This window comes from Cryptotermes secundus, unplaced genomic scaffold, assembly GCF_002891405.2.
Source record: "Cryptotermes secundus unplaced genomic scaffold, Csec_1.0 scaffold1964, whole genome shotgun sequence".
In the NCBI taxonomy this organism is placed as follows: domain Eukaryota; kingdom Metazoa; phylum Arthropoda; class Insecta; order Blattodea; family Kalotermitidae; genus Cryptotermes; species Cryptotermes secundus.
Window position 1 is genome coordinate 337617 of NW_019731612.1, and position 13457 is coordinate 351073.

The 13457-nt window shown below is 48.1% G+C and overlaps 1 protein-coding gene across 1 annotated transcript in view; it reads right to left on the minus strand.

The window, feature by feature from the left end:
- LOC111867318 (cadherin-like and PC-esterase domain-containing protein 1) overlaps positions 1–13457 on the minus strand; it is a 92702-nt gene that overhangs the window by 11104 nt on the left and 68141 nt on the right. Inside the window, exons 16-19 of the mRNA XM_023857062.2 lie at positions 13233–13334; positions 12155–12242; positions 11172–11318; positions 2186–2291 (exon numbers count right to left, since the gene is read on the minus strand). Coding sequence (XP_023712830.1) covers positions 2186–2291; positions 11172–11318; positions 12155–12242; positions 13233–13334 — 443 coding nt within the window. The remainder of the gene's footprint in view (positions 1–2185; positions 2292–11171; positions 11319–12154; positions 12243–13232; positions 13335–13457) is intronic.

The window sequence follows — 13457 nt, forward strand, 5'->3', positions numbered from 1 at the left end:
CCCTGTGCTTAACTAATTAAGCACTGCGACATGAAGACGTATGGGGGAGTGGATGTATAGAGCCACATACTAGTGGCACTAGTTGGAGGTGAGTGGTCAGTTTCACGCCCCGGCCGCTTTACCCCCGTGGAAAGAGACCCCGGTACCAATTGGGTAGGAGGCTGGGTGGGCCCCAGAGCCGGTCTGGACGACGTGGAGAAGAGAAAATTCTTGATCGTACGGGACTCGAACTCCGACCCGATAGTCTTTTAGGAGACCATCTTGTCAGTAAGGCGTTTTCGGGCTCTAAATGAAGTCTCAATGTGAACTTAACCGACGGATCTAAGAACAAAGGGAACAGATAACTTCCTCTCGTGTACTCCTATTTCACTGTTATTCATGTACAAGGGCCCATGCAGCCTCGCATCACAAGATCCCCATACACAGATAACTCCATGGGGCTGAACCCTTCTTGAGAAGCCGCCAGTTGCTCAGCTCCTCAAGACCTTCCCAGCATTTTATGGGATCCTCCACTGGTCCCTATCCTGAGTCAGATCAATCCAGTCCACACCACCCCATCCTATCTTCCTAAGATTCCTCAGAATCGTACCCACACACCCCAACACCCCAACACCCAGAGCACCCTTGCAATCAAATTCGGCCACCTCGGAGTTCCCGAAATGTAAACGCTGTAGAGTTTGAGGTCCTCACACCGGTGGTTATGAACAGCTGTCCCTGTGCTTAACTAATTACGCACTACGTCATGAAGGCGTATGGAGGAGTGGATGTATAGACCCACGTGTTCTTGATCTAGCCGCTAGATGGAGGTGAGTGGTCAGCTTCACGCCCCAGCCGCTTTCCCCCAGGGGAAATAGCCCCCGGCACCCATTGGATAGGAGGCTGGGTGGGCCCTAGTGCCGGTCTGGACGACATCGAGAAGTGAAAATTCTTGCCCCAATCGGGACTCGAACTCCGACCCCTTCCCGTCTCTTTATAACTCCATGTAGTCGATCGAAAGTCAACAGTCTGAGCTATTCCTACTTCTCTTGCACGATTATATTGTCACATAAGAGGGGTGACTATAGACGGGGTTTGGATTGGTGAGTGGGTTTATTGACCGCTTATACACAGGACTCGGGACCACAAGCATTTACAGCGTCACCGCTAGTCTTCACAGTTCACAAACCACCCGTTAAGCCCTTTCCAGTTGGCTTCACCAGCCGTTCCCTGGTAACGGCTTCTAACAATGGAGACTCTTCAGCTTCACGCGCTCAGGCCCACTCTTCACAGACACCCATACAGAACTGATTTGGTTGTCAAAGTCAAAGTCACATTGCGACTGACGGTCAGTCAGTCAGTAAGTCTTGGTGTCGAGCCCCAGACAGATATTTATTACTGTTTGACAGTTAAGGTCTTGCTTCTGTGGGGAGCCCTCTCTGACCAGAGGACGGGTCTGTCTCTTGTATATGCTGCTGGCCCTTGCCAGCGCAGTCTTTCTCGGGTCCGAGTCCCGTGGGACTCGCGAGCGTATTTTACTGTCTCAGATTCGAGACTTGCCTTTTTGTTGCCTCCTACGACTCGCAGGGTCACGGTGGAGGTATTCGACCCCGCCTCCACACGGGTTTGACTTGGTCAAAGTCAAAGTTACTTCACGACTGGCGGTTTAACGCCAATCAGTTCATCTTGGCGTCAGGCCCCTTGAGGCCCAAAACCACAGATTTCTATTTTCCAACTGAACCCTTGCGGTAATAGTCCTCATGTAACATCCTCTGTAACGAGAAGATGGGTTTGCCCTACTTATCTCGGTCATAACCCCTCTGCACGGACAGAGTAGAAAACACCGCTTCCAACAATACCTCTATTGTTTCGCGTCGATTCGTTGCTGTGGAGGCGCGTCTCTTTGCGATTGTCACCTAGCAACGGCTGCTTAGCAACGCCAGAATATTCATCACAGTTGTGATATTAAGGATACAAAACTTCTACTGCCTCTTAATTGAATAATTGGAATAAAACTAATTAAGTTCAGTGCACACCTACAACAGGTTGCAATAAAGTGTACTGCATGCTTTAGCAGGGGGGCATGCGAAGGCGGCCAAACATAACCTCGTTTTGCAAGGAATGCACCAGGAACTCGTCACAATTCGAATTTCATTTGGCAGAGGCCTAGAGAGTTCCGAATTTGGAGAGCAGCGCCGTCCGCACTTACTTGCAGTCGGAACCGAGTCAGTCCGTAGTGGCCTCACAAGGAAGGCCAGTTCTGCAGATGGGGCTGTCTGAACCTGTGCTCTGCGGCGATTTCGTTCCTGTAAGGACTGGAAAAAGACAAGTAATTCATTAAGCATGGTACCATTAAGACGTATGGGGAGTGGAGGTATAGCTTCACCATTCTTGATCTTGGCAGTAGATGGGAGTGGTTAGCTTCACGCTCCGTCCACTTTACCCCCGCAGCAAGAGCTGCAATTGTATAAGAGGCTGGATGGACCCCAGCACTCTGGGCACTCTGGGATAGAAACATTTCTTGATTCTGCCGGGAATCGAACCCTGGCCATCCAGCCCATAGCCCGTTGATATATTGCACATGGATTGAATATTTTATTTACAGACGTTCTGTCAGTTGTGTTACCTTTCGTGAAGTAATTACATTGGTGCAAGTTGGCATGTAGAGGGAGGTGTTCCAGCCCTTGCCTGCGTTAATGACGAGTTCACGAAAACCTTCGGACTGAGAAATGATAATCTGAGGTTTCTTCGCGATTGGGAAGCACCTGGTTCAAAACTCGTCAGGTGGCCGAATATGTCCAAGGAGGTGCACGGTTTTGCTCAACCCCTCCATGCAAATATCGCATAGTGCGTTGGGAAGCCCCAGGATCCACTCAGTCCCCACATAGGAGCGCAACTGTCTCTTCACGTGGAAGCTGGACTCTCCTGGGGCAGGATCGGGCAACAAATTGGACTGGTTACGGAGCCACTGACGGAAAGGACTTCCCACAGCCTTCTAATTGAAAACTATTCATTATGAAACCTGACCTAACCTTCCGGGTGGGGCAAAGGTAGTACCGCGGGCAGAGGGGCGCGGGGCTGCCTTCATGATGACGCGGTGGTTTCGTCTCCTTTCCCCGGGGGAGGGAGCGATTAATCAACAAAGGAAACGCCGGGCAGCCCGTACACGAGACGAGAGACCTACAGCAGGTGCCTCAGTGCCTCAGCTGCTCTGTGACGTCGAACAAAACCGAGCGGGGCTCATTCGGCCCTCTTCGTGGAACGTGACAGTTCCTGTACACGGATGTAGGCAGCGCTGCAATCAGAGCGACCAGACTGCTGCCAATTAGTTGACTTTGTACGTAATCTGAAATGTATCTCTCGCAGCTATTTCACTGAGGCACTATGCTACAAGCCGAAAGGTCGTAGGTTCAGTTTCCGATGAAGGCAGTGTATTTTTCAATTTACCTAATCCTTCCAGCCGCAATATGGCCCTGGGGTCGACTCAGCCTCTAACAGAAATGAGTACCAGGAATCTTACTGTGTGTAAAGGGCGGCCGGCTCGTGAGGCTCACAACCTCACCGCCATCTGTGAGCCAATTCTCTAGAAAATGTGGGAGCCTCGCCGTCTCAGAACCCTATGGGCCTCCACGGCCTGTTACAGGAATAGCTTTACCTCTTACACACACACACACACAGACACAGATATATATATAGTATATGGGCCGTGGAGGCCCATAGGGTTGTGAGACGGCGAGGCTCCCACATTTTCTACACAATTGGCTTACAGATGGCGGTGAGGTCAGCCTTAAGCACCGGCAGGCCGCCCCTCCCCCCGCCAAGATATTCAACATAATATTTTAAAATGTTCTGAAATATAAATACGCATTTAACTCAGTCGGTATAGCGATGGACTGGTGGCTTGACGGCCGGGATTCAATTCCCGGCAGGGCAAGGGTTTTCTGGCTTCTCCACGTCTTCCAAACCGGCTGTGGGGTCCACTCAGCTTCCTATCCAATGGGTACTGGGGGCTCGTTCCCCGGACCTAAACCGGCCAAGGCGTGTAGCTGACCGCTTACTTCCATCTGGCGCCGAGGTAGTGGCCGATTTTCCAATCAACAAAGATCTCTGTGAACTGTTTCTTGTGTACGCTATGTCAACAGTGAAAGAGTGACCGATAGGGTAGGAGATATGCCCCTCTTCAGGGTGAACGTGAGGCGTGTAGGTACTGAGGGCAGGAAATGAAACAAACAGTGATATTCTTGTCACGATTGCCGTAGTTTGATATTCCATGTTCGACCATGACACATACATCAGAGGCAGATGTATGTTACAGTTTCACATTCAAAGCCACACAATCAGAGTACAGTATGGATATCAACGTGGAAAGGCAAACCACGCCAAGGAAAAACAATTATTGTCAAAGTGTTGCATTTCAGTGTGAAAGTGTGTCACGTGGAGCCTGGGCTGCTCCGACACACCCCCTTAAGTACACTTTCAGATAAAGAAAATAAACATATTATAATTTTGTTTGCAAGAGGAAAGTCATCTGTGTGTCTCTGCGCGCCGTCGGGACGGCAGCACTCACACAGCGGTTGCAGCAAACACCAACATCACGGACATGTTTGCGAATACTATAGTAACAAAATATTCTAATCACTGAATGTCTGTAACATGCGTGGAATAGACTCCACAAGTTTCCCGCTAACCCTCTCACTACCGAGACTGCCTTTCATTTGGCTGTTACAGTGTAAAGGTAAAGCCGTGAAAGCCCATAGGGCTGTGAGACTTCGAGGCTCTCACATTTTCTATAGACAATCGGCTCACAGATGGCGGTGAGGTTGTCAGCCTTGCGCGCCGGCCGCCCTTTACCCCCAGGGCCATGGTGGGGCTGTAAGAATTAGGTCAAATGAAAAATCCAATACCTCATTGGGAATCGAACCACTGACATCCTGGCTTGTAGCATAGTGCCTCAACCAACTGCGCTCCCGCGTGCTCCCTAGTGATTCAATACTGAGACATGGTCTTGTGTCTCACGAACCAGGTCTCTCTTCCCTGCCTCTCCCCATGCAGAGAAGATGAGCGAGTGGCTGTTGGGGGTGGGGGGATGAACGCAACGGCCGTAGCTCTGCTGCAGAACCTGCCGCTCACGGCTGGCCTCTCGTTTCGGACTGAAGGTCATATCGAAATTGTCTTTAATTTTCTTATATTTTCATTTCCGGCAGTGCAGCCAATCTTTATACAGTTCGGTGTTACAATGCGCAGGGGGCACGCGGTAGCGTAGTTGGCTGAGGCACTGTGCTACGGACCTAATCCTTCCAGCCGCACTGTGGCCCTGGGGTCGACTCAGCCTCTAACAGAAACAAGTACGAGGAATCTGCCTGGGGGTAAAGGGCGGCCGGCGCGTAAGGCTGACCACATCACTATCTGTGAGCCGATTGTGTAGAGAATGTTGAAGCCTCGACGTCTCACAACCCTATGGGCCTCCAAGGCCTGTTACAGGGATACCTTTACTTTATACTGCATGCGACCATGACACAATGAAAGCCAGCATTCAGCAGAGAATTGCTTAGTGTCCTGTATACATTGGAGGATTATCATGAACTATACGCTAAGCGACTGCCACGTGGTGGTTTCCACGCTAACATCTCACGTTCCTCCAGGAAATTAACCATAGGCTTCGAGTCCTCGCTGTCTTCATGTTGAGCCAGGACTTCTGCCTTCTCGAGCAACGAGTGCATTTGCTGATGGCAAGGAAAATATTTCGAAATATTTCTCTGGCAAACAGCCCCACATTAAAGTCTTGCTTTCGTTCGTATGAGGTAGGAATATGTATTATTGTCCACTTTGATGGGCCCGTTTCCTTGTTGGTGCGTCGACTTGTGGCATCATTTTGAGCAAGCTTTGTAGCTAGTCGTCTTTGTATCAGATTAATGAAGTCTCAGAGGAAACAATATGATTATCACTTGTCTGTTTACATGCTATTAGCTGACGATTCAAAATCCTGCTTTCTGGAACTGGACCCTAACCTTATAAAATTCAAGTTTCAGAACGCGCTCTGCTACACTCTACACTCTATTCCTGTACAGGAGAACCTCTCTGTTAGCCACGAGCCAGCCGAGGAAACAGTGACAACCCTTCAAAGTGGTGAAGAGGGCGAAATCCTGCTTTACGAACACTTTGCGACTCGTTTACGTGGTGACCTTGTATAAGCGTGTTTTTGAATTGTGACATGCGGTCTCTTTTTATCAGATCAATGACATTTGTGGTAAAGTCGGTGTTAATTGTGTAATTTAAACTTAACGCAATGTACATGAGAATGAAAGCGACGATTTTTGTGTATGGAACAAAATATGCAGTTGCTCTCGGAACTCAGGTCACCACTTCGTGTCTCTCTCATTCTTAAATAAGCAACGGGTTTGAGTGCAGCACCAGACTAACGCGTGTGGTTGTTCTTCATGTGAACAGGAAAGGTTTTGCGATGTTTTATCTGGGATAAGCATTCCCCCCCCCAAATCTTTAAGCTTGAGGCATTACCGCAATAACGCAAAAGAATTCAATAAAACATGGAAGTTAAAAAACAAATTTCGTTTGTCATTTTATATTCTTTTGTTATAGAAGACAGCGGGGTGTGTTTACTTTTACGTTGCTTGCTTATTTTGACAGCGCGCTGCCTAACGATACATGCCAACTACAGTTCGAATCATTTTTAAATTCGGGGACAGCTGGAAAGAATTAAAAATTTATCGAAAACAGAATAAATTATATCCAATATTAGATTACGCATGTTTGTTTGCTTATTTTTGGGCAACAACTGACTGACTGACTCTAAGTGGTTGAATACTCCTTGAGAAGCCGCCAGTCGCTCAGCTGTTCAAGAATTTCCCAAACGTGCCGCCCAGAATTCTGAATATAACAGTCAGTTCGTAAGTATGTGGGACTGTGCAATCAGAAATGAACCTGGCTCCGGAAATACACAGGACTGTTGCACTCTGCGGCCTCCTGCACACGCTGAGCCGACCGCTGATGATCCGGATGGTGACACAGATTGGGAGGCGATAATTTGAAAACCTCCATCAGTGTCGCTTTGTTCTCCACAGGAACAGCAAACAGAGTGCGGCTGCCTCAACTGACTGCGCACTGACAGTGAAACGACTGCAAGTCGGGTGTCCGGGGGAGAAGTTTGTCACCGCTTCCAAATTGGCTCTGTGGCGACCCTCGGGGTACAGCGGTCGCAGCGCCATGCTGATTACTCATTTTAACCACTGCCTGACGGCTGAGAGGTAACTTTGTAGTTGCAAGAATTTTATCATAGCCTATATATGTTAGGGACGTCACAACTGGGCACGGAATTTTGGTCAAATTCTTCTGATCTCAGCATTTTGCATAGCTCATTTAAAATAGAACACGTAAGTCTGGTAGTCGTGAGTATGCATTGTGATAATCCGACTGTTTCAGTACTTCTGAATTCTTACTGAGACAGGCTGCAGCGCTGCTTGCTTGGATGGATGGACCCAGAAGGTCTCCTTGCGACGCAGAACCCCAGTATGGTCTCCTGTGGAACTGGGGCACTGTCACATTACCTAACACACGGAACTTCGCCTTAGGAAGTCCCTGCTCATAAGTGAACAGGCAGGACTGGCAGCTGCCTCAGAATTCCGCCAACTCCTGTCCCTCACGCAATGAGAAGAGCGGACGGACACCGGATGGAACTTCGAAGTGTTACTCCCTTTACGTTTCTGACTCCAAGCAACACTCCGCAAACACGGCCCAAGGGATGATGGACGGTCAGAAGTCGGCGTCTTCGTGGCAGAGGCGACTCAGTAAGATCTCTGTGTAGATCGCGTTGATGGGCCCTTCAACATGATAGCCTGGTCCCACATCCGGACGTTCTTCCAGCTGGAACGAATCATTTCCTATGGTTACTTCGTGCTCCACAAAGGATCCTGGAAAACTGGGCAGACGAACATACGCACACATTTTCCGAGAGTGAGCAACACGTCGCATTGCTTATGCTTTCGGAAAATGGCACACACGTATGCAGTGTATGCATGTATGTATTGTGACGTATAGATCCACTGCTAGGTAACGACTCGGCACACACATTCTCGCCATTAGTCTGTGTGTGAAGTGCAGTCAAGAGCTGTAAAAATGTCCAGTAAATCCAGTCATCAAACCAAACCCCGTCTATAGTCAGCAGATCGCGTGACAATATGTACGCCCACATTTTCCTCACGGATTGGGATCCTTCATCAGAAACCGCTGACTAAGAAATTCTCCGCCTTCGTGTCGCGTTCACAAGAATCTGCTACAGGCTCATTTTCTAATCAGTTCGCGCCCTAACATTCTATGGGACTCCCAGCTCTTCCTTCATGTGCTGGGACTAAAACTGGGCACGCATCCCTCACGCCTTTCATGTGCGTTACAGTTTCACTTTTGCTTTAATTATCTATGCATTTGATACTGAATTGCTTCGAGCGGTTAGATATTATGGCGCATAGACCCGTTGCTAAGTGGTGACCCTGTAAATAGAGGCCATTTCTCGGCAACGGCTTGGTAAACACGATCCCGGATACGCAAGCAACAACAGAGTTTCCGTTGGAGACGGGGTGTTTTCTACGTGGTCCGTACCGAGGACAAAGTCAGTTGAGTTCATCTGGGAGGCAGTTCTGTAGGGGAGGCAGCGAAGACAGGACCTGAGTGCGTGAAGCTGAAGAATCACCACTGTTAGAAGCCGTTATCTGGGGACGGATGGTGAAGGCACAGCGACCTGGAGAAGGCTCAGCGGGTCTTGTGGTCAACTGTGAATTGTGATTATCGGTGAAACTGCAACTGCTTGTAGATCCGTGTCGTGTAAATCCATTCACCAGTTCAAACCCCGTCTATAGTGACACCCATAAATCAGAAGAATCAATATCCCAGCGGCAATTCGAACTGGGTACGTTCCGAAACGTCGCCACTAGAACCAACTAGCTCTGTTCAATTCGCGCCACATACCTTGCAGCCCCACACATCACTGATCTGAATACTCCAGAAACAAATATGTTAGCAGCTACGGCCGTTTCTACTGCATAGAATGATGTCCCGTGAAGTTACGAGCGCAGATATGCCCACCGAGCAGGTTCTCTCAGGCGGTCACATTCCCGATTTTATTCGAGAGGTCCTCGATTCGAGTCTCCAGTTGGGAATTTACTTTTCTGTGTCTGAAGGCCACCACCGAGACACTGTGCTTAGATATTGATGGCTTGCCAGGAAATGGCAGAGGAAGAGAGAAGTCCCGACTATTTCGTGCGAATGCTTAAGTCACTTTTGCACTTTCCTTCCGCACGCGTTTAATGTATTCTCATGTAAGCTTTATGAGTTACGGAACGTGCACAGCGAACTCTCTCCCTCACTGTTTCTGCTATAGGCAGGGTTCCTACCCAAACCCAAGCTGATGCTCTGAATGAGGATATTAATGTCACTGCAATCTGTGACTTGCAGACGCCCCTTAACCCCCCCCCCCCCACCCCCCTCCAACNAGCCCTTCTTCGTAGGAAACGGAGGAAAAGACAGAAAGTAGCAGGAAGAGTGGAACCTCTTCTCCTGACATCAATTTCCAATACAGTAAACCGGATTAATTGCAAGGGGGAAATTGTCATCAAGATTTAACGATAAATCGGATTAATGAAGCAAGAGATAGCCCTACAAGACAAAGAAGAACTTGGGTAACAAATAAACGGAAAATTGAGCAATATATGTAGTGCTGATGAAAATAAATAAATAAAAAAATCACTGCAACCATTTCTTCCTCTGTCAGAAGCTGAAACCCAGCTGAAGCCAATCCTGGGTATATTTGCTTGCGCGGGTTCAGTCTCTCCAGCTGCCCTCAACTCAGTCTGAAAGTGCTCTTGCTCCTAAATCCCACGTGTCTTTGTAAGTTTGTTCTCAACTCTGAACAGAAATTGTTCATATCTCGACCCAGATGAACTCTAAATTGAATGGCGAGGGTTTGCTGTAACTCAGGAACCTTCCTAACATGTAACCCAGCTTCATGCGTCTCATTCAACTCTCTACGTCTGGTTCTTGCTGTACTGCGTCTGCTACTGGATCGAGGCTGCTTCTCCGTCAGTTAGTGACGCACACTGTTACGTCATCATTAACAAGTTACTAGATCCTAGGGCCGTGCTATAGCTCAAGCATTTAGTCGCTGGCTTCTCACCGCGGCGGCCCGGGTTCTATCCCGGGTCTGGTCAAGTGGGATTTGTGGTGGACAAAGTGGCGCTGGGGCAGGTTTTCTCCGAGTACTTCAGTTTCCCCTGCCAATCTTCATTCCACCAATTGCTCCACAATCACCCTCACCTATCATCTGGGGCTGGTACAATAGGCCAGAAGTGGCCGCAGTACAAGGGACTTAGTCCCACCCCACTAGCAATAAAGAAAAATACTAGATCCTATTATCAACCGATGCCTAGTCACGGCTTCCGTCCCGTGAAGTTGACTGCGCAGGATATGACGTAGGGTGGTTGGGCTCTTGCTAAAACGTTGACAGGTTGCCGACGGGAGCTGCCTCATGCGGAAGCAGGCAAACGAGTCAGCACGGCTACCACAAATAAGAAGCATGCAATCCCCAGTCCGTTTGGGCTAAACACCGTCTTCACAATTCATTTTCTTGAAATACTGTATTAATATTATTCCGGTAAAACTTCATTTTGCTACCTACCGACTTGCAAGAGACTTATTTCCGGCTTCCTGTTAGTTGTGGTCTCTCTGTGTTCAACGTGCACACACATATTGACCTGAAATGTAGTCCGGTGAAAATTAGCTGGCGTTTCGGAGAAACATGTCCCTGGCGAATAAACTAAGCAAGGAACCAGAAAGAGACAGCAATCTGCTTTATGTTTATTTATCCTTGACTTCCTTGGAAGATGGAAGCGACATATTCTACCGAAACGTCGGATGATTTTCACCAGACTATATATCTTAGTCGTTATAACGACGGGCTACGAGCAGGATGGCCGGGGCAAGATTTTTTTCTTCTCTACAGTGTTCTTTCCCAGGGGTAAACCCGCCGAGGCGTGAAGCTGAATACTCACCATCATCTAGTGTACAGGTATAGAACTATACCCCCACTCCCCTATATACGTATCTTCATGGCATAATGCTTAATTAATGAAGAATCCCACATCCCAGAGCCAAACAAGTAACTGCATTCAGACTGCCTCGCCTTCTCGTACCTTGTGGAAGTGACACGCGCATTTCCCTTGCAGGAAATCCTTGTAGCGGGCTGCGGTCATGTTGAAGGTGTCCACAACGTCCATGTGGTGGTGCTTAGCGAAAGCGGCCAGGCCCATCGAGTGTTTCAGCAGCCTCTTCTGTTCAGCCTACAAGGACATTGGGTGTTCAGCAAATTGTATTCTGCAGAGGATAAGTGAAACTGACTTCACGAGCTGTCCATGCGGGAACTCCTTTGTGGCCCTTCTCGGCATTTTTGTATGTTATCTTTCCGCGTCCCGAGAAAAACCAGTCGAGGAATCTGGATCTCAACAGGAAAACCAAAATAGGACAAGCAGACAAAATATTTCCAGCGTTAGGAAATGAAATGAGCTTGCACGAAGCAGCGCGTACCGTAACAGCCGGCTGGATAATGCTTCTGGGCGCACTCTTCAACAATTCGACCAACGTCGACACAAAATGAAAGAAATTTTTCTACCTCTGGAGCATTCGTCACGAAACGATACGGCAGTTAACTCTTTGTGTGCCTTAAATTTTCAGTTTAAGAATGATAACTTCTAAATATTAAATATTTGTGGTTTTATCTTTAATTTTTAAAATGATTCTTATTTGGAATTTATTTTGTGTTAATATCACCGTCTTTTAACGTTCTGCATTATCAAGTGTGTACATCAGGCAGAGATCATTTTACATGTCACTGAATTACATAATCTTGTGCAATATATTGTTCATAATAGCAATAAACCATACGTTTATTAGTAAAGTTTTTTCTTACAGAAAACCTCTGAAACTTCTAGTAAAGCCCGATCACAGAAAAATTATTTACTGTTTATTATTATGGTCGCTCATCATTATTCAAAAACACGCTAATGAAATGCTACGAAAAATAAGGAATAAGATATGATTTCGGGAATTCCCGATTTCACGTTCCCGAATTTGGAAACATTGGCAGACGATAGACAAATTTATAGAAGTAAATGCTTACCCTGGAAAGGTAGTGAACACCTTCAGCTGGGATATGGAACCCAGAACCCAGGGTCTTCACGACAAGATGGGCGTGCTGTAACCCTTCCCTGGAACCAGACAAAAAACATGCAGTATCCACATATATATATATGTATACTAAAAGGTAAAGCTATCCCTGCAACAGGCCGTGAAGGCCCACAGGACTGTGAGACGTCGAGGCTCCCACATTGTCAAAACAGTCGGCTCATAGATGGCGGTGAGGTTGTGAGCCTCACGAGCCGGCCGCCCTTTACCCCCAGGAAGATTCCTGGTACTCATTTCTGTTAGAGGCTGAGTTGACCCCAGGGCAATAGTGGGGCTGGAAGGATTAGAGCCTCATCGGGAATCGAATCTGAGAGCTTCCGGCTTGTAGCATAGTGTCCTCCCCTTTAATAGAACCTATGAACCAAAACACTGACCGGTTTAGCATAGGGACAATTTGGCCCAGAGACCGGCTATAATCATTGAGGTTTCTCGAAGTTTCCCTCGCTTGTACCTCAAGTAGGCCACGGCCGCTTATTTCCCATTCATAACTCGACTCTACAGCGTCTACTGAGTGCAGCGTAAAACAAAACACACAAAGTCGTGCGCAAACAGCAGCCGGTAACTCTGTCTGCGTGGGATCGAATCCTGGTCAGGCTACAGCTGTATGAACGCTTGTGTGCCGTGCCGTGCCCTGCCGTGTTATGCTGCTTTGCGCAGCTAGAGGCCTCCTGATGGAACGCCCCCCCCCCATTTTTTTCTGTAAATGATTCGTTTGTTCCCGAAATTAGCTCTGAACTGTGGACTTCAGTGCTCGCACTCTGCTTTCGCGACGCCTGCAACAATAATAAGAATATTTCACAACAATGCTACCAGAGCCGCCGTATTCGCCAGACAAATTTGTATGCTGTATGCAGGTTCAATTCCCAGCAGGGGCAAACATTTCTGTTCTCCGCTCCGTCCAGACCGGTTCTGGGGCTCCGTCTGGGAGCCCTCAAAGAGTCTGCATCCACTGTAGTGCTTGGCAGTGCACGCTGCATGCAACTTACTCGGTACACAGCGCCCTGAAACCTTACCTCCTGAGGACTCGGAGAAGAGTGTGCAGGTGCTGCGTGGCCAGCCAATGAACTCCGCCGACAACGACAACAGTGTTGCTTGTGTTCTGCAGAGGCTGAGACCTGTTCACAAACACGTCACACAGTCACTGGCAACAGAACAGTGCACGTGAATTGGGGCACAAATCTGAGTGCAAGGAACTACCGCTACTACTACTACTACTACTACTACTACTACTACTACTA